Source organism: Caretta caretta, chromosome 1 (assembly GCF_965140235.1).
Source record: "Caretta caretta isolate rCarCar2 chromosome 1, rCarCar1.hap1, whole genome shotgun sequence".
In the NCBI taxonomy this organism is placed as follows: domain Eukaryota; kingdom Metazoa; phylum Chordata; order Testudines; family Cheloniidae; genus Caretta; species Caretta caretta.
In genome coordinates, this window is record NC_134206.1 from 286,599,225 (window position 1) to 286,619,090 (window position 19,866).

At 43.7% G+C, this 19,866-nt stretch overlaps 1 protein-coding gene across 1 annotated transcript in view; it reads right to left on the reverse strand.

The window, feature by feature from the left end:
• Positions 1-19,432, reverse strand: part of TPH2 (tryptophan hydroxylase 2) — a 71,377-nt gene extending 51,945 nt beyond the window's left edge. Inside the window, exons 1-5 of the mRNA XM_048835754.2 lie at positions 19,048-19,432; positions 14,067-14,219; positions 12,247-12,430; positions 12,049-12,149; positions 4,109-4,176 (exon numbers count right to left, since the gene is read on the reverse strand). Of these exons, the coding sequence (XP_048691711.1) occupies positions 4,109-4,176; positions 12,049-12,149; positions 12,247-12,430; positions 14,067-14,219; positions 19,048-19,152 (611 nt within the window). The 5' untranslated portion in view covers positions 19,153-19,432. The remainder of the gene's footprint in view (positions 1-4,108; positions 4,177-12,048; positions 12,150-12,246; positions 12,431-14,066; positions 14,220-19,047) is intronic.
• Positions 19,433-19,866: the final 434 nt, after the last annotated feature.

A 19,866-nucleotide genomic window follows, 5' to 3' on the forward strand; every position in this document is an offset into this window, starting at 1 on the left:
CCAATTTTTAAAAAGCGCTCCGGAGGTGTTCCCGGCAATTACAGGCCTGTAAGCCTGACTTCAGTACCAGGCAAACTGGTTGAAACTATAATAAAGAAACAATATTGTCAGACATATAGATGAACATAATTTGTTGAGGAAGAGTCAAGATGGTTTTAGTAAAGGGAAATCATGCCTCACCAATCTACTAGAATTCTTTGAGGGGATCAACGAGCATGTGGACCAATGGGATCTAGTGGATATAGTGTACTTAGATTTTCAGAAAGCCTTTGACAAGGTCCCTCACCAAGGGCTCTTACGCAAAGTAAGCTGCCACAGGATAAGAGGGAAGGTGCTCTCATGGATTGGTAACTGGTTAAAAGATAGGAAACAAAGGGTAGGTATAAATGGTCAGTTTTCAGAATGGAGAGAGGTAAATAATGGTGTCCCCCAGGGATCTGTTCTGGGACCAGTCCTATTCAACATATTCATAAATGATCTGGAAAAGGGGGTAAACAGTGAAGTGGCAAAATCTGCAGATGATACAAAACTACTTAAGACAATTAAGACCCAGGCAGACTGCAAAGAGCTACAAAAGGATCTCTCAAAACTGGGTGACTGGGCAACAAAATGGCAGATGAAATTTAGTGTTGATAAATGCAAAGTAATGCACATTGGAAAGCATAATCCCAACTATACATATAAAATGATGGGGTCTAAATTAGCTGTTACCACTCAAGAAAGATCTTGGAGTCATTGTGGATAGTTCACTGAAAACATCTACTCAATGTGCAGCGGCAGTCAAAAAAGCTAACAGAATGCTGGGAATAATTAAGAAAGGGATAGATAGTAGGACAGAAAATATCATATTGCCTCCATATAAATCTGTGGTACGCCCATGTCTTGAATACTGTGTGCAGATGTAGTCGCCCCATCTCAAAAAAAGATATATTGGAATTGGAAAAGGTTCAGAAAAGGGCAACAAAAATTATTAGGGGTACGGAACGGCTTCCATATGAGGAGAAGTTAATAAAACTGGGACTTTTCAGCTTGGAAAAGAGACGGCTAAGGGGAGATATGATTGAGGTCTATAAGATCATGCCTGGTGTAGAGAAAGTAGATAAGGAAGTGTTGTTTACTACTCCTCATACCACAAGAACTAGGGGTCACCAAATGAAATTAATAGGCAGCAGGTTTAAAACAAATAAAAGGAAATATTTCTTCACACAACACACAGTCAACCTGTGGAACTCCTTGCCAGAGAATATTGTGAAGGCCAAGACCATAACAGGGTCAGAAAAGAACTAGATATATTCATGGAGGATAGGTCCATCAAGGCTATTAGCCAGGATGGGCAGGGATGGTGTCCCTACCCTCTGTTTGCCAGAAGCTGGGAATGAGTGACAAGGGATGGATCACTTGATGATTACCTGTTGTGTTCATTCCCTCTGGGGTACCTGGCACTGCTTTGGTCGGAAGACAGGATACTGGGCTAGATGGACCTTTGATCTGACCCAGTAGGGCCGTTCTTATGTCTTACTATATTAGCTTTGAATTTGGCTGTCTCCCACACTGCAAGCAAACAAATGCATTACCTGTAGAACTGTCACATGGCTAATTGTTGAAGCATCCTGTCCTGGAGGACTAAATAAATCATCTTGCCAGTGCAGGACTTAAGATATTTCTAATGCTCCTATCTATGTATTAGCTATGGCTGGAATCAACGATCTAGGCCTTTTTCCTCGCAAACATTTTATGATTCTATCTCCTGTACCTCAGGAATGTTCTCTCAGCTGTGTATGTGCAAACAGGGTAACACTTCTAACAGCTTGTTTTAATCCTAGGTAGTGACATAGACACTCCAGTGAGTGTGTATCATGTTCCTCTGCAGACACAGAAATCTACGGGCAATGCTCAGCATGTTTAGGCTTGCTTGTTCCTCTGTCACTTTCAGGTTCCTGTTAATATAAGTTTTGAAATGGGTTATTTCCCTTCTTCGTACCATAGATTTTAATGTTTTTTCCTTACTTCTGTGGATTATATTATTTGCTTTGCCCTTTCACAGTTCTGATAAGAAACTCAGAGATTTAATACTAACCTCCAGTGGGATTCCTGCTGCCTCTTCAATAAATCTCACATACTCCTATTCTGTTCTAGAAGTTATTTTCCCAATCAGCTGCCTCAAACCTCATCCTGTCTTTTCAAATTAATTTGTAACTGACCATTTCCCCACTTTTGCTTTATGTTCTGGCCTTATAAGTTGGTTCCCTTTTCTTCTCTCTCTCTCTCTGGGGCTGACACATAACTATCACCCAACCCCCAATACACACATCCCTCTGCTTTCCTCTACCTGCCTTTGAGGCCTCATTCTTCCCCATACATCAGACTGGCTGGCACTTATTAATTGGTCAGAGGTGCAATGTAAGGCTTTTATTTCTCTTTCCCTCACCCATTGCCCAAGGACTGCGTGTGCCAGCTCTTCAGCACCTTCTGTTACCATCTACTCCTATTGCCAGCTAACAGAGATCTCCTTTAGCTAAAGTGCTAGGTAGTGTTTTGGGAACTAAATATCCCTAGGTCTAGAGTCAGCATTCTACTCCCAGCTCTGCAGACATGAGTGTGATTTATTTTGTAATTCTGACGGTTGTACAGTTTGAACTCTTATGAATCCCAGGTAAAAGGGATGAAGTTTGTCTAATTAGGCAAGTACATTGTGCATACAGGAAGTTAAAACTTGTGATTTCCTTTCCACAAGACATTGTGACATTTCGAAAAAGTTTGAATTCTGAATCAGAACGAAAACTCGAAATTCCAAATTCCCGGAGGAGAAGAAATTCTAAAAATATTTCATTTCAGAAAAATCAAAGCCTTTTCATTTGATTTTTGCTAAACAAAAACAGAGCAGCCAGCTGTCCTGACTCAGGACTCCTTGCATTGCCACCAACTCCTCAGAGAACAGCCCAGGGCAACCCCTAGGTTGACATGAATTCCCCACTGTGGAGCAGGGAGTCTATAAACCAAGGGTGGGGAACCTTTCTTCTATCAGGGGCCATTGACCCACAGAGAAAAAAAATCAGTCAGAAGCCACACACAGTCCCACGGGGGGGGGGGGGGGCACGGAGGCTCGGGGCTTCCCCCCGCAGCAGGAGCAGGTGCTTGCGGCTCCAGCCCCATGGGGTGGAGGGGCGCAGAGGCTCAGAGCTTTCGGCCCACGGTGTGGAGACTTGCCACAGGCCAGATGTTCCCCATCCCTACTATAAACGCTGAGAGCCCCAGCTCCAGTTAAGCCTCCACAGCTTCCAGGGTTGCCAAGCTCCTGGCTTCATGGCTGGGAATGTGGAAGCCTGAGAGCCCCATTTTAAGCCTGCCTGCCTCTGAGCCCTGAAGGCTTCCAGAGTCTGCAGCTCTGAGGCAGCCCCACCATGCCAACTGCTTCAGAGTCAAGGACAACAGGACTTCCAGGCTCGTAGCAGCTCTGGGAGTCCCAGCTGGAACCTCCTGCTGGGGGCCTCGGGGCGTCCAAACTTCCTGCCATGCAGCCTACGTCTGCCTGTGGCAGAAGTTCATAGAAATCTAAATGTTTCCATGAAACATTTCATTTTGGACAATTTAGCATTTTCTGATGAGAAAACACTTAGAAAATTCCCAATCTGCTCTAATCGTTCAAACACTTTGTATGATGCTGCCCTCTAGTGGCTGTTCTGGAGAGAGAAAAGGGATTCCATTTGTAGTGGGGGAACTCTTCTTTGGCTCAAGTGCTAGAGGCCTATGTTCTGGAGTGAAAAGACCAGGGTTCTAGGCCAATTACAGGAGGCATCTGTGTCCATGGCACATGGGGATTCATTTCATTATAGGATACGCAAACATTTGTAAAATAGCTCCTTACATTAAACTAGCCAGGAACATAATGGTGACAATGTAGCACTTAGCCTCTAAACACCTCACTTGCTTATAATTATATTGAAATTTATATGATTTCAAGCTTTTGGTTTGTCATTTGTAACATATACTAAACTGGTCAAAGATCAATGGCTCACTTCTCTTTTCCAAAACTTCATGCTAACAGAATTAAGTGGAGTGGAATTTTTTCTAACTTAGCAGCACAGAAAAGAAATATACCAGTACTTACTATTTATAACTCATGGCAACATCCACAAAATACTTTCTTCTCTGTCGATATACATTGTCCTTAAATCCCTTAAGAAAGGAAGACGAGATTAATTTATAACAAAGAGAAAGAAAATTAGCTGTAAGAATTTTAAAATAAATCATTAAAGTGTTTACTTTGCATTTAATTATATTGCTTTCTGATTAACAGCATCTATTTTAATAAGATATATTATAATAAATAATAATAATAATAATAATATAATAAGAGAAAAATAAGCTAGTGTCACACTTCCTCCAAAAGAAACATTTCCAGGAGAGGTGCTATGCACCAGTGCCATCACACAGCCAAAAATATTAAGTATGGGAAAACTGGTTATGACTCAACTTCAGCCCACCCAAACACCTCCATGACCTGACTGGAGTCTCCCAAGCAGGCAAGAATCTGGGTTCTTGGCTCATGCATCACACTTCTTTCATGGCTTGAAAACTGAAGTGCCTCAGAATTCATGAAGAGCTTGTTTTGAAGATGTTACTGTGATGGCCACCATCTTGGTTATCACGCTGGGGACTGAACCAAAAACCTCCAGAGCTAAAGCAGGAGCTGCTGCAGCTTGAGCTAAAGTCCTGTAACTGTGGCTGTAACTGACTTATTTTCTTTGAGGATCAGCCGCAGAGGGAGGTATGTGTAACGTAAACACCTGTGGGCTAGACTACTTTCTGTTATTCTAAACCCCATGCAACATTTCTTCTTTATACACAAAACACTCAGACACACTTCACTTTTCAGGCTAAGTAGTATGTGTCAACTTCAAAGGCAAGATTGGAGTGGGTTTAAATTTAATTTCAAACAGGCATAGCAGCCCAGAAAGTATATTTGCACTCGCCCCACTCAACTGGGCAATAGTGTAACCAGAAAAAATACCACTCTCCTCTGTCACTATGCATGAACAAAAACACAAAAATGATAGAAAAATGGCTGTTGGTCCACACAGCTTCGATTCATAGATTTCATAGCCAGAGGAACTATTTGTGATCATCTAGTCTGACCTCCTGTATAGCACAGGCTAGAGAATTTCCCTAAAACAATTTTTATAGCAGAGCTTTTAGAAAAACCTCCAATCTTGATTTAAAAATGGTTAGTGATGGAGAATCCCACGTGACCCTTGGTAAATTGTTCCAATGGTTAATTATCCTCACTAAAAAAATTTACGCCTTATTTCTAGTCTGAATTTGTCTAGCTTCAACTTCCAGTCATTGGATAGTGTTATAAAACTTTTTCTGCCAGACTGAAGAGCCCATTATTGAACATTTGTTCCCATGAAGGTAGTTATTGACTGTACTTAGGTCACACCTCCTCTTTGTTAAACTAAATGGATTGAGCTCTTTGAGTCTATCACTATAAGGCATGTTTTTTAATCCTTTAGATCAATCTCATGGCTCTTCTCTGAACCCTCTCCAATTTATCAACATCCTTCTTGAACTGTGGACACCAAAACTGGACACAGTATTCCAGCAGTAGTTGCATCAGTTCCAAATACAGAGGTAAAATAACCTCTCTACTCCTACTCAAGATTCCCCTATTTATGCATCCCAGGATCACATTAGCTCTTTTGGCCACAGCGTCACACTGGGAGCTCACATTCAGCTGATTACCTATCATGATCCCCAAACATTTTTCAGAGTCACTGCTTCCAGGGTTAGAGTCCCCCCCCCCCCCCTGCAATTATGGCCTATATTCTTTGTTCCTAGATGCATATAATTACAAATTAAAATGCATATTGTTTGCTTGCCTAAGCTTCCAGAACATTTTGGATTTGTAACTATCATGGGGCTCTCAGCCGCAGCTAGTGCACTAAGAGTGGCAGGAAGCAGCCACTATAAAGTACATGCACGCACATGTGTGTGTGTACACACACGTACTGCTGCGGGATGTAGGAGAGAAGACAAAAGGGATTGTGAAAGCATTCAAGCTTCCTACTCTCAAGCCACAGTCCAAGGCAGCAGAGGCCTTGCAACATCACTCAGATGTTTGGAGGACACATTTCGCCTTAGTTCCACTAGCATGACTTGTCTAGCCTACATCTACAAAGAGAAAGCTAGTTCATGAACCCTATTTCTTCACTATTTTGGTCGCAGCTTCCAAAAACCATAGTTATTCCCCTTACTTTTGTTGGCTGCTGTACATTGTTTTAAGTGAATCTCTAATGAAGAAGAATAGTTCAGGGTGACCACGGTGAATTATATGGAAAATTATGGAAAAGGTTTCTTACAGGCATAAAGTTGTTGATCCTTATTGGAGTTACACCTTGACTGTTTAAAACCTTTACAAGTTAATAAGTTGCAGACTTTGGATCAATGGTTAGGGGGATACCTTTTTCCTCTTAAGAGAAGCAAATGATTTTGTAGGCTCAGGTAGAAAGGGACGGACGGTAGTATAACTGGTTTGTTGTGACTCAAGACTGTGTCACATGTAGTGAAATTCTGTTCCTGTTAACAGGACTGGTCCTAGAGCTCAGAGGATATTTCTACACCGGGGCAGGGAACCTACGGCCAGTGAGCCGGATCCAGCCCTCTGCCTAATTTCATCCCACCTGCAGCAAGTCTCCGTGCCGCGGGCCGGAAGCCCCAAGGCTTGGCGTCCCCCTGTGGGGCTCGACCCGCGAGCACTGGCTCACCCTGCTGCAGGGGGAAGCTAGGGTTGCCAGGCCATTAAAAGTCTGGTTGGGTCTGCGCAGCTCCCGCAAGCAGCTGGCATGTCCCTGCGTCCCCTAGGCACAGGTGCGATCAGGGACCCATGGCTAATGGGAGCTGCAGGGTCAGCACCTGTGGGCGCAGACAGAGCGCACCACACAGAGCTTCCTGGCAATGCCTCTGCCTAGGGGCTGCAGGGACATGCCAGCTGCTTCTGGGAGCAGTGCTGAGCCAGAGCAGGCAGGGAGCCTGCCTTAGCCACACTACACTGCCGGAAGCCACCTGTGGTAAGCGTTGCCCCGCTGGAGCCTGCACCCTGAACCCCCAACCCAGGTCAGAACCCCCTCCCACACCCCAACTCCCTCCCAGAGCCCAGAGCCCCTCCTGCACCCCAACCCCCTGCCCCAGTTTTGAGCCTCCTCACGGAGCCTGCACCCCACACACCAACCCCTTGCCCCAGTCCCGAGCCTGCTCTCACATTCAAAACCCCTTGGCCCCAGCCCGGAGCCCCCTCCAGTGCCCAAACTCCCTCATCTCCAGCCCCACCCCAGAGCCCACTGTGATGTGTCATTCCATATTCTTTATGAAAATATCCTTATGATATGAATATGACATAACTACAATATACTTTATGCAAAATGGCTCATGTGAGATATCGTTGGAAAGGTTATGATTTACTGAATGTGATTATCCTATTTGTATGCATGTATCATTTCTGTATCTGAAATTATGAATATTGACTATGTATGTATATTTCAACTATGTTACTTTGGGTGACGCCCCCTGCTAATACTTCAGGTACAACAATGAAAAAGTCCGACAGTGCTGATGGGCCATCAGCAAGAGACAATGGACTGTAAAAGAGCTTAGTCTTCCTGTGAATGTGTGGGTCAGCCTGTGAAGAATGGCTACAGGGGTCCTACAGAGGCATGTGACCAAGTCACCTGATACTGGAACCCATCTTGAATTCTGTACTTTTCCATGAGAAGCTGGGGGTGGGTTGTCAAACTAGGAAACAAAGGACTCCCACCTTATGCAAATCCCATTTAAGGGTGGGGAGTGAGGTATTCCAGGTCATCAACTCTCCCCTGCTAACCCACCCAAGATGACTGCTGGAAACAACTAACACTGAACTGGGGGGAAGAACTGAACCCAGACTGGAAGGGTGTCTGGCCTGTGAAGAAGATTATTAGAACCACATTTAGGGTGAGAACTTACATGTAACCAGTTTCTTTAGTGTTTTAAGCTTAGTTTGCGTGCTCTGTTTTATTTTCTTAGTAATCTGCCTTGTTCTGTCTGCTCCCTCCTTAACTACTTAAAATACACCTGTTGTAGTTAATATATTGTAAACCAGAAATAAATTTAACAGTTCATGAGATTTCTAACTGGGGTGGGGGGAGAGAAGTTGTGTATACACTCAAACATTGAGGGAAGAGGCGAATTTCATATAATTTTGGGTTTGTACTCCAAAGGCAGGTGGACATCTGGGTGCTGTGGCAAGCCTCTTAAGCTGAGCCTTCTCAGAGTGTCTCTGTTTCTCTGTGCAGCTGGCTGTGGCCCTGGTGTGTGCTTGGCTAGAAAAGGCTGGGGAGCCTAGCCCAGCAAGACCAGGTAAAAGGGGGCACCGGCTGGCAGAAAAGGCTGCCTCAGTGGTGTCCCAGCACACCAAGTGACATCCCGAGCAGTCCAACCTGTCACACCCACATACGTAGCTGGAGCCCTCACTCCTCCCACACCCCAACCCCAACCCCTGCCCCTGCCCAGAGTCCCCTCCCGAACCCTGAACCCACTTCTGGCCCTAACCTGGAGCCTGGGGAAGCCCTGAGCTTCAGCACCCCCTCCCCCGCACAGGGCTGTGTGTGGCCCATGACTGATTTTTCTGTGGGTCATGATAGAACCTTGATAGAAAAAAGGCTCCCCACCCCTGGTCTACACAGCAGTGTAAGCCTAGGGTTAGTAGAATTTGAGTTAGCAGATCCAGGGTTTCAGAGGTATGTGCAAAAATTTAACTTTGACCCCTTTTGGGGTGGCATGTTCTGTTTCCCTTTCCCCACCAGCTCTGGCAGAAGCTCACTCTTCCATCCCTATCCCCTACCTTGGCTCCGGCTCCAGTAGGAAGTTGCTCTTCCCTCCAACCCAACAGGAACTTGCTCTCCTCCCCGCAGCCCCGGGGCCAGGAGGAGCTTGCTCTCTCTGCCACCACAGCCCAGGGCTGGAGGAGTTCTGTGCCCCCAACAATTATTGGTGAGGCCCATGCCCCTACTTCCCCCACCCCCTTGTGCGCACCCCTGTTGGGTTTGTTAACCTAGGGCTTGAGCACCTGCACCCATTTGTAACCCAAGGTTAGGAATTGTTGAATATTGGGTCCCAATCTGGGGCTCCAGTATCTACACTGCATTATGCAGGTCCAAGTCCCACTACCCATAGTCAGGACTTCGCAGTGCTCTCCCAAAATGTGGCTGGTTCTACCCCTTTGTTCATGGTGCAGTGTGGGAAAACTTGACTGTCCTCTGAACTTAACTACCCAGAGAACAAAGAAAATCAGTCCACAGGATTGTGGGATACTTTTGGTGGACTCCCATGCAAGAGTCCAGTGGGGTGAGTCCAGGGTCTACACTGCAAAGCAATAGGCTTGAACCCTGGGTCCTGACTTGACTCAGGCTCAAACCCTACACTCCCATGTGGTCCTGGGACCCTAGGTCCAAGCGCTGGGTTAGCACGATTTGTGTGCAGACAGAAGCGGAATTAGACTTGAGCCTGAGTTCAAACTCTGGGTTTACACTGCAGTGTAGACATACCCGCGGTGGCCTTGTGCTGCCCCTGCATCGGGGTAGTTCTTCATGGCCCATTATGACTCCTGTATGGCCCCTATACACTCCACAGAGGGGTCAGAGGAGAGACCAGAAATGGTCTATTGGTGTCCAACAGTAGGTTTTGTTCCATTTCTAAGTCCTAGCGTTCTGTGTAGGTATGGTACAAATGTGTTGTAAATTATGCCTATCCGAGTTATCTAAAGTGTAACAAAAACTCTGCTTTTATTTCATGCAAATGTCTTTTTCATTGTGTATAAAACTAAAGTGATCTGCAGAAACCTGCCTTATGTATTCAGTGTAGGCACCAGCTCAAAATATAAAACAATATTAAGTTGATGATTGTGATGGGCCAGGTGAGGCTGAAATGCTTCTATTTGAAGCAGAGTTACTATTAGTGGCCACAGGTGCCAACTTTCCTTGGTGCCAGTGGGTGCTTCCGCCCCCGGCCCCGCCCCCTCCCTACCCCTAGTGGACACCTCCCCAAATCCCCGCCCCAGCCCCACCTCTTCCCCAAGTGCGCCGCGTTCCTCCTCCTCCTCCCCCCTCCCTCCCTGCGCTTGCCATGTGAAACAGCTGTTTCTTGGCGCAAGCGCTGGGAGGGAGGGGGGAGAGAAGCAGGACGTGGCGGTGTGCTCAGGGAAGGAGGCGGAGGCAGGGCGGAGGCAAGCTGGGGAGGGGTGGGGAGCTGCCAGTGGGTGCAGAGCACTCACTGAGTCAGCGCCTATGTTAATGGCTGAAGGTAATCTGCAGATTTGGGAGTTTCCGAAGATGCAGACTCTCACCCTTGCCCATGATAAAGAAGTGCACAGAATGACTCAGGATTTCAGGGTGTGCTCCCCTTGAGTAATGATCCAATACAGCAGCCTTCAGCTATTGTGAGCTACACAAACGTAAATTAAACCAGGTGTCAGGGGTTCCTAGGGTCTGCTACAGAAGCCAATGGTCAGCAAGGCACAAGAAAGCCCTGGTAAAGCCTAGCCATTCCTAGGCCTCTTTCCCAACATAGGTAATAGGGAGGGGCTGACACAGCAGTTGATGGGCTGGCTCTATACCCTTATAAGATCTCCTACACTGAGGTGATCCTCCCTACAGTATAGGGCCACTTTGCACCAGAAGCACAAAGCAAAGCAGCCTCAATACAGAGGAGAATCCACGACAAGTCTATAACATGACAACGAACTACAGGTAAGTAACATGTGAAACAGTAATTTTTCCAGTCTGTAAATGCTTCAAATATATATGAGTGATATATCTTACAGAATGTTTATCCCCTCCCGCCCCCAGTTACTAAGTTCAAATGCTCTATATAGCCCAGTGGTTCTCAAACTTTTGTACTGGTGACCCCTTTCACATAGCAAGCCTCTGAGTGCGACTCCCTCTATAAATTAAAAACACTTTTTAATATATATAACACCATTATAAATGCTGGATGCAAAGCGGGGCTTGGGTGGAGGCTGACAGATCGTGTCCCCCCGTGTAATAACCTCCCGACGACCCCCAGTTTGAGAACCCCATAGCCCCCTCCCCATTCTGAAAACCAAAATAGAAGCAAGCCAACCAAAACAGTTGTGGAAAGTTTTTGATTGTTTCCATTCACTTTGATTATTGCCCATCTATTAGAGCAGAGACAATGCAGATGATATAAACAGATGAGTTTCTTCTAGCAGCCTATCATTATAGTTCATTCTTAAGGTCTCTTAGGTTAGGCATATGTTGAAGAAAACCATGATTGAATGAAAAAAAAATAATTACTAAGCGCTCATATTCCTTAGCTTTAGATTTGGAATATTTAGGCATTACACAGGATATGAAATAGGGACTTATACACTGGCACTGCTTTCAGAAAGCACAGTAAGAAACCTATCCATGCACTGTATTCATGTGGAGATTGGAGTGAACTGTGCTGTTGCACCTTGTAACTATCCCCTAGTTTGAGGGCGAGCATTCTTTCAAATGCTTTGTTCTTCTACACCCACATTGATCTGGATTTTTATTTAATGTCCATATTCTTTGATTTGTGGCAGAACCTAGGTTTACAATAACCCAAACTGTTTAGAATATCAAAGCTTCTATCCACCATCTATTTTAAAAATATGAATGCAGTGTATAAATGGGGATCAAACATGATTTTGGAATGCCTCAGTTTTTGAGTGTCCCAACTTGAGAAACTGAATGAATTCATTGAATGACACCCTCTAAAGGGACCTGATTTTCGTGAAGTGCTGGTCACTCACCTGCTGAAAATCAGGCCCCTTTACGGTGCCAAAAAAATGGAAGCCCCCAAAAATTGCTAATCAATTTTGAAAATCTTTGCCATGGTGCTTATAACTTGACTGGTTAAACAATATGAATAACTATCTACAAAATTATTTTTAAATTCTGTTGTGGATAACGAATTGCCCTGCAACTAGGACTTAAAATCCAAATAAGATAATGAGTTATATTTCACACTTACTGGGTGATCTGCATCCAGCTCAGAGCCATACATTAGAACTCTCTGCGAGCATTTGTCTAATTCAGCAATCTTCCTGGGGAACCAAGGGACAAAATCAAGTTCTGTGGAAGATAGAGTGGGAATTGAAAATATTAGAGGATAACACTGGTGTGGTTTCTAAATGAAATGTTTACTAATTTCTAAATAAAGCAGCTTTACCGTCTTCATCAGTCCAGATGTTCTCTGGTGGATTAAGAGTTACGATGTTAGTCTGAAACTTTAGCAACTGAATTAGTTCATTAAATTCTTTCTTACTGCAGTCACATTCCACAAAAATTTCTACCTCTGAATTCCTCCTCTTGGATTTTCTTGATTCAATGTGAACCATACTCACATGCTTCTCCTGTGGGAAGATGAAACATTGGACTCTATATATAAACAATTCATTTAGAACAACAAAATTGGTAGCATGAATTTCTGTTATAGAAGTTTACATTAAAAATACTCAGCCTACTACTAAATGCATAACCAGTGATTTGTAGTGTATTAAAGAAAAAAATCTGCTCGCTTAAGGTAAAAATTGGTCTTTTTCATTAGATGACTACGATAACTATAATATCCACAGGGGATTTAAATGTGATTTACCAAGACCATCTTTTACAAAGGATATTATGTTAGTTTTAAAAATGATAATACAATGCTACATTGATATCAAAGGTAGATATAAAATATGCAGTGCATTGTCAGTGTTAATTTCAGTATATTTTAGTTTTTCCAGTTAAGAACACCATTGGTACAAGAAGCTGCATTTATTCAATCTCTCTCTCGACAAGCTAAGAGAACATATTTTTTGTGATGATAATTATATTTCATTTCTCATCTATCTTCCTTGTACTAATTAGGAATCACCCTGGAATAAGAGTAACAAAATGCAAGTCCAGACCAACTGATTGTCTAGAATAACGACCCTGGTAAGATCTACAACCCTCAGTGAATATGGATGTCAAAATGGCCTTCCCCTGGTAGAACTCTCCCACCACACCACTGCTGATCTGCGAACGGGTGTCAAGAGGAGACTGCAAAACATTCATAATGATTTCTACTTTTGCATGCATGAGGCACAAACCTGTCAACCAATCCATTACTTTTTACTACCTTCCTCCCCACCCATTAAAGAATGCCAAATCTGAAGAGATCTATGCCGCTGTCTACACTTGGCCCCTACGCTGTATGTATTTTCATTCACCCCAGGGCAAAGGGCCAAGCACAAGTTTCTGCCAGTCCCTATGCACCTTCAGGGGCTTAAACGGTATGCAGTTTTTCCTCTGGCTTCCTGTATAGGGGTATGTTTCACCCTTGGTTAATACATTTGCATCTAATACTTATGTTCACAATAAAAGAAGTTTCCACCCTGATCACTGGTTGTAAACTCAGTAAGATATTGCAGTTCATGTATTCCGGTACTGAACGCATACCTAGTTGCATTAGTGACATTCCCCCTGGCACTATGCCTACTGGCACACTACAGCCTCACTCCTGTAACTGATAGCGCCTGGCCTGCAGTGCTAGCAGTCTGCCCATCTGCAATCAACTGTATCAGGGCCTTAATGTGTATTAACATGTCATAATTCCCATTCTACTGCCGAAGACCCTGATCCAACACCACACTTAAGCACATGCTTTAAGCAAATGAATAGTCCCACTGGAGTCAACACCAACATTAGAGTCAATGAGATGATTCTTGTGCTTAAAACTTAAGCTCAAGCTTCAGTGCTTTGCTGGATCAGGGCCTTTGACAGCTAGAACTTTAAGCACATGAGCAGTCCATTCATTTAACGGGGACTAGGTATGTGCCCAAAGTCAAACACATGCTTTAAATACTTTGCTGGCTTGGTTACATGCTCAGTTAGCAATCAAATTGAAAGTGTTATGTCACATGCTTCTTTGACTTCAGCGGAGCTACACCAGTTTACACCAGCTGACAATTGACCCAAATGTGCCCAACCTTTCCATTAATTATAATGATTTGTAATATTTACCTGGAAGAGTCTGAGAGCTTTCACTAATCCACCAACTTCATTTTTCAAGGAAAACACTACAGCAGTCTTTCCGCTTTCAGAAACTGAGTCACTTTTGCTGTTTCCTTTATTCCCTTTCTTCTCATCATTTTTACCAGAATTGGCTCGGTTTGGCTACAAGAAAGTAGATACAAAATACAGTAGTTTCCAATGCGCATTTCTGAAAAATATCAAACATTCCTTTCATACAGACAGCTTTTGTCAGAAAACACCAGAATGAAAGTGATCCAAAAAAGATAAGCAGCATATTCAAAATCAGAAAAGGTAACAGACAAATGTCAGAGACGGAAGAGACCAATACAGAAATATGACACAAATAAAGCAATGTTACTATAGGTAATAAATAAAGATTGGATGGAACAATTCCTCACCTGGCTAAATTGTCGTAGCTCTGACTGCAATGGACTGTGCCGACTGACACCAGCTGATGATCTGGCCCAGAATTTTGAAATTATTTGAATTGTCCATAAAATCCACAAGCAGAAACTTCATATTCCCCATTGGACTAGATTTAACGTTGCCACCTACTTTTCATTGCTCCTAATGAACTAAAAGCTATCCACTGATTATACAAATTAAAAAGGGAGAGATGTTTAGGCTCTCTCTATCACAGAAGAAATCTGAATTAACTGTACCTTTTTAAAATTTGTTTCAGCCAACTAAGTCTGACCTCCTGAGAACAGTCCATTTATCCCAAAGGAGCATTTCCTTTTTTATTTTTACACTGTTGAGCTTCCCACACCTATAAGATTCTCTCTGTGCTGAATTTCCTTCTATATTTTCCAATAGTGCAATATCCACAGCTTAAGTCTTTTCTGAGATGCCTCTAAGTAGTCCATACATATATCTAAGATATATATATATATAAGAGCTTTAGTAATACTGGCCAAGATTCTCAAAAGTGACTAGCACTGGGTGTCGTGCTTGAGATACCTGAATGCAGACAGATCTTCAGAGGGCATGTGTTCTGCACTTATGAACATCAGACCCCTTTAAAAGTGTTTCAGATGTTTGCAACCAAAAAACATGACTATCTTGGCCACCGTGTCCATTTCCAATGTAAATGTTCATTGGTAAATTCTGTTCTTGAGATAAAAACAGTGAACCAGCAATTTGGGGAGAGGGGAGCCAACAATACAGGAGGGCAGCTAACAAGGTTTGGAACCTTTAAAGCCATGTTCAAATCATTCCAAAAAACTATTTTTAAGAATAGGTGGGAACCCTGCGGCAGTTCACCTCCTTATTTCCATCAGATCCTCCAGTGACTTCAGTGGAGCCGTGACAATTTACTCCAACTGAGGAGCTGCCCTGAGTCCCAAACACAGTTTTCAAAAGCAGATTTAATAAGGTTTTGCCTAGTCCTCTTTGACCGGGCACAGTATCTTAAACTTCTTTTATGCTAAATCCTTTAAAAATTGGATCAGATACTTTCTAAAACAAATCTCCATTGCTGACAAGGACTAATCTGTAATTGACACAGTTTCAGTACGGACAGTTCAGTGCATTCAGACTGAACTGATTTAAGTTCTACCCCCAGGCTAGTCCATACTAGCAGTGTCCTAAACTATTTAAATTGCAATGTCCTCTGGGTTAATAGCCTGCAATTCCCCGGTCAGTTCCCAGAAGCTAGGCATTCTGGAATATTTCACACAGCCACCATACATGGTGGGAAGGTAGAGAGATGACAAGTGATGTGTTTCAGCTTCTCTGAATCCACACTGGCACTAAAGCAGTACAAGCTGAACCAGTTAAACTTTAACTAGTTACAAAACCAGTTAAAACCTTTAGCCTGTTCTAACCATTTATTCGAGTATTTGTAAATCATCTGGGGTGTTTTGTCTGTGTGGACACAGACATCCTAGAGGCTTTAACCAATTTAATTTTTCTAGTGAAGACTGTCTGAGCCCTGGTCTACACTGGGGCGGGGGAGGGGGGGAAAATCGATCTAAGTTATGCAACTTCAACTACGTGAATAACGTAGCTGAAGTCGGCGTACTTAGATCAACTTACTGTGGTGTCTTCACCGCGGTGAGTCAACTGCTGCCTCTCCCCCATCGACTCTGCCTGTGCCTCTCGTGGCACTAGAGTACAGGAGTCGACGGGAGAGCGCTTGGGGGTCGATTTATCGCGTCTAGACTAGACGCGATAGATCGATCCCCGCTGGATTGATCGCTGCCTGCTGATCCGGCGGGTAATGAAGACATACCCTCAGTGTCAGTAACAAGTGCAGGTAGGTGCACCAGTGCTACAGTCTGCAGTAAACTAGGCTTTCACACATTTTTTTTGGCCAGTCAAAACTTGTTTGAATCCAGTTTATCTAGAACTTGTAGAAAAGGCCAAGTGGTTCAGTAACCATGTATGGGCCTAGTTCCCTATTTTATGCTCACACTTTTTTAAAAAACAGTTTTAAACAATGTTTGGCCCCATATTGGGTGATAGGATTGTCTGAAATCAATCCAGTTGGAACTATGTATAGATTGAGTCCAAACTTAAACAGTTTTCTAACATGGTTAAAAGTCAAGTGTAGACAGGGTCTGCATGAGTTTGCACTTATGAAATGGATCACCCCATTGTCTTTAGCTAGCAAGCCTCTTTTAGGCCCTGATTCAGGAAAGCACTCAAGTATATGCTTAACTTGAAATATGTACTCCTGAATTGGGGCCTTACAAGTTTGTTTTTAATCTTTTTTGTTGTTGTTGTTATAGTGAAACATTTTTTCCAATTATTATTTGGGAGATAACTTACATGTCAAGCATGCAGCCTACATGTGCTTTGACAAAAATACTATTTTTAATTTTGCAGTCTATCTAGACTTGTCTGTGTGTGTCCATTTTTAGAAGGAAAGTACAGAGAAGCATATTAATTTACTTCCCAATCCTGAAAGGTGCTAAGCACCAATTGACTTCAGTGGGAAATGATGGTACTCAGCACCTCCCAAGATTGAGCCCCCTGAGTTCTTGTAATTGTGTCAAATGGATAATATCTGAAATGTCTACTAAAAGCCACCATTCAGCCTGTGAAAACTAGATGAGCTAATCATTATGAAATAACAGAAGAAACTGATACTGTGAGAATTAACTTCATTAGCCATGCAGGTTATTACTGTATGTGATTAAATAATGACTTGTAGAAGGTCTTTCCTAATGATGATGACTTATTATCAGGAGCAAGTGCAAATATTCAAGAAATCATAGAGTTAAAGCAGAATCCTAGTGAAGAGAGAAACACTAAGACATCTTATATAGGCAGTAAAACAGATTCACCCCGGTTAGTCCAGTGATCCTTATTCTAAGATTTCCCAGTGATATCAATAAACACCAATAAAACAGGTAGAGATGAGTAAACACTTAAATATGCATATATGATAGTAACACAAATAGGGATATTTCATCTTTACTATAAAGACAATGGGTCAAATCCACAGCTGGTGTAAAATGGCATAACTCCTGTTAATCCAATAAAGCTATGCTGATTTACATCAATTAAGGGTCTGGCCCCATATTTTTCACATCTCTCTCTCTCTCTCTCTCTCTGTTTTACTATTATTTGTCAAAGTAGATTATTAATATGTATGAATTATATTAGCATTTTATACAAAAATATACAGCTACCATTTGTTTGCATAAAAAGTTGAAATACAACCATGAAGCGGTTGGTGTAACACTCTGAAAATACCAAAGTATCTGCTGGGTCTTCAGATCATACCAGAAAGATTATTTTACATCTTTTGATAGTATTTTTACCTGAGGAGACATTTTTAGCTACACATTTTTCTATATGCTATTGTATCAAAGGAATCAAAACTCTAATATGTCAAAGCCAAGTATTCACACTGTATCAAAATGCTGGACTCACCAACTCAGTGTAAATGTATCTGATTTGTAAATGATCTCAAAATAATTGGTCCCAAACCTGCAACTGACTCTGTGAAGATAGACTGTGCTGCCCATGGAGCATCAATTGCAAGATCAGGGTCTATAAAATTACTTAGGTATTTTCCTCTTATTGACTCTGATTCAACCAAATGCTTAAGCACATGTCTAATCTGAGAGTGCAGGTTAGTCCAATTGATTTTGCTGGGACTACTCACAGGGTTAACATAAGACAGGCATTTACTAACTAGCTGAATGGAGGCCAAACTCGTTTACTATTGATTTTAGGAGTACTAAACATGGTGATTCTCTCTGATATTGCCTGTGAAATTTAATAGGCTTTTTGCTATATTTTATCTGAAGACACTATACAAAAGTACTAGTGGTGATTAGGACTAGAAGGAATTGGTCAAACCTAGTTACAAATAGACAAGGTCATTCGATATTTTTAATTATTAAAAAACAAGGCCAATAGGTAGCTTGCAGGGTGTCCCCCAGGTGTGTAAACTATTTGTAGCATTAGCTATCTGAATAAAAATGACTTATTTAGAAGAATCTAAGAATAATATTATCTGCTTTCCCTCTCTGTATTTGGGCTTATGTTATTTTCTTTGTATGCTTGCTTTCTTTGTTTTTGCTACTACCACCACGTGATAATTACTATTCTGAAATATTGAAACCAAGATTACAATTTTCCTTTTGAGAGTTCTCAATAACTTCTGTTGCTTGCTTTGGAAACCACGTACTAAATACGGGCAGAACCGTTGATGCTACTTTTTGGATTTAAAAAGCAAAATCAAGAAAGCCCTAAAATACGGAGCACATGCAAGCCCACCAGCTGAGCACAAAACACATCCCAAGAGCGATGCAGTGTTATTGTCCCCCCCGTGTCTCTCTATAGCATCACTGGATTAGCGGTTTACACTCGGTGAGTATCGCGTGAGAATACGTACACACCCCAAACAGCAACTGACAGAGTTTGGGCGCACAATGGAGGTAAATCAGAGCCCACCGTTATCAAGCACACGGATGCCCTGGGCAGCTGCAGCGTGACAGCCCGGGATACTTACTGTCAGGTTGCTGAGTCCTGGGTGCTCCCCGGGCACGGCTGAGTCGAGGGAGAGCCCTCTCCTGGCCCAGTATTTACTGGAGAACATCATCATTGCGGGCTGCATGGGGACCCGTGGGTAGTTTTCTTCCTCCACAGCAGGGGGAACCCGGCGGCAGGCTGCAGGCAGCGCGCTGTGAGCTCTCCCCTGGCGGCCGCGGCGGCTTTTATGCGCCCGGCCGGCAGCTGATGGGAGGCCGATAGGGAGGCTGGCGTGTGGCGGGCGGATGCCAGCGCAGGTTGCCTTGGCGGGAGCTGGTTCGTTCACACGCTGGCTGCGCTGTCGGAGCGGCGGGCAGGAGCCCAGCAGGGGAGCGGCTGGGTTAGGTTTTTACACCGATCCTGGAGGGGGGCGGCTTCACCTGCGGGCAAAGGGGCCCCAGCCAGGCTCGAGCCGGCGTGACTGCCGCGGCTGGTGCCAGGAAGCCCCCGGCCCAGCCCGGGAGCTAAGGAGGCTGCTCGCGGTGTGGAAACGTTCCGCAGCTGCTCGCAGCTGGGCTGATGCCCGCCCCAGGGGAAGGGGAGCGCTTTTACTGGCAGGCTGCTGCCAGCCGGGGTCCCAGCCATCGGCCCTGCTCAGCCTGCTGCCGGCCTGGGATACCAGCCGCTGGCCCCACTCACCTCCCTACTGGTCTGGGATTCCAGCCAGGGTCCTGGCCACCGGGACTGCTCAGCCCGCTGCCAGTCTGGGGTTCTGTTGTGGGCCCCTGTAAATGTAAAATTTATTACCGGCACGCGAAACCTTAATTAAGCCTTGGCATGCCACTTCTCAAAGGTTGCC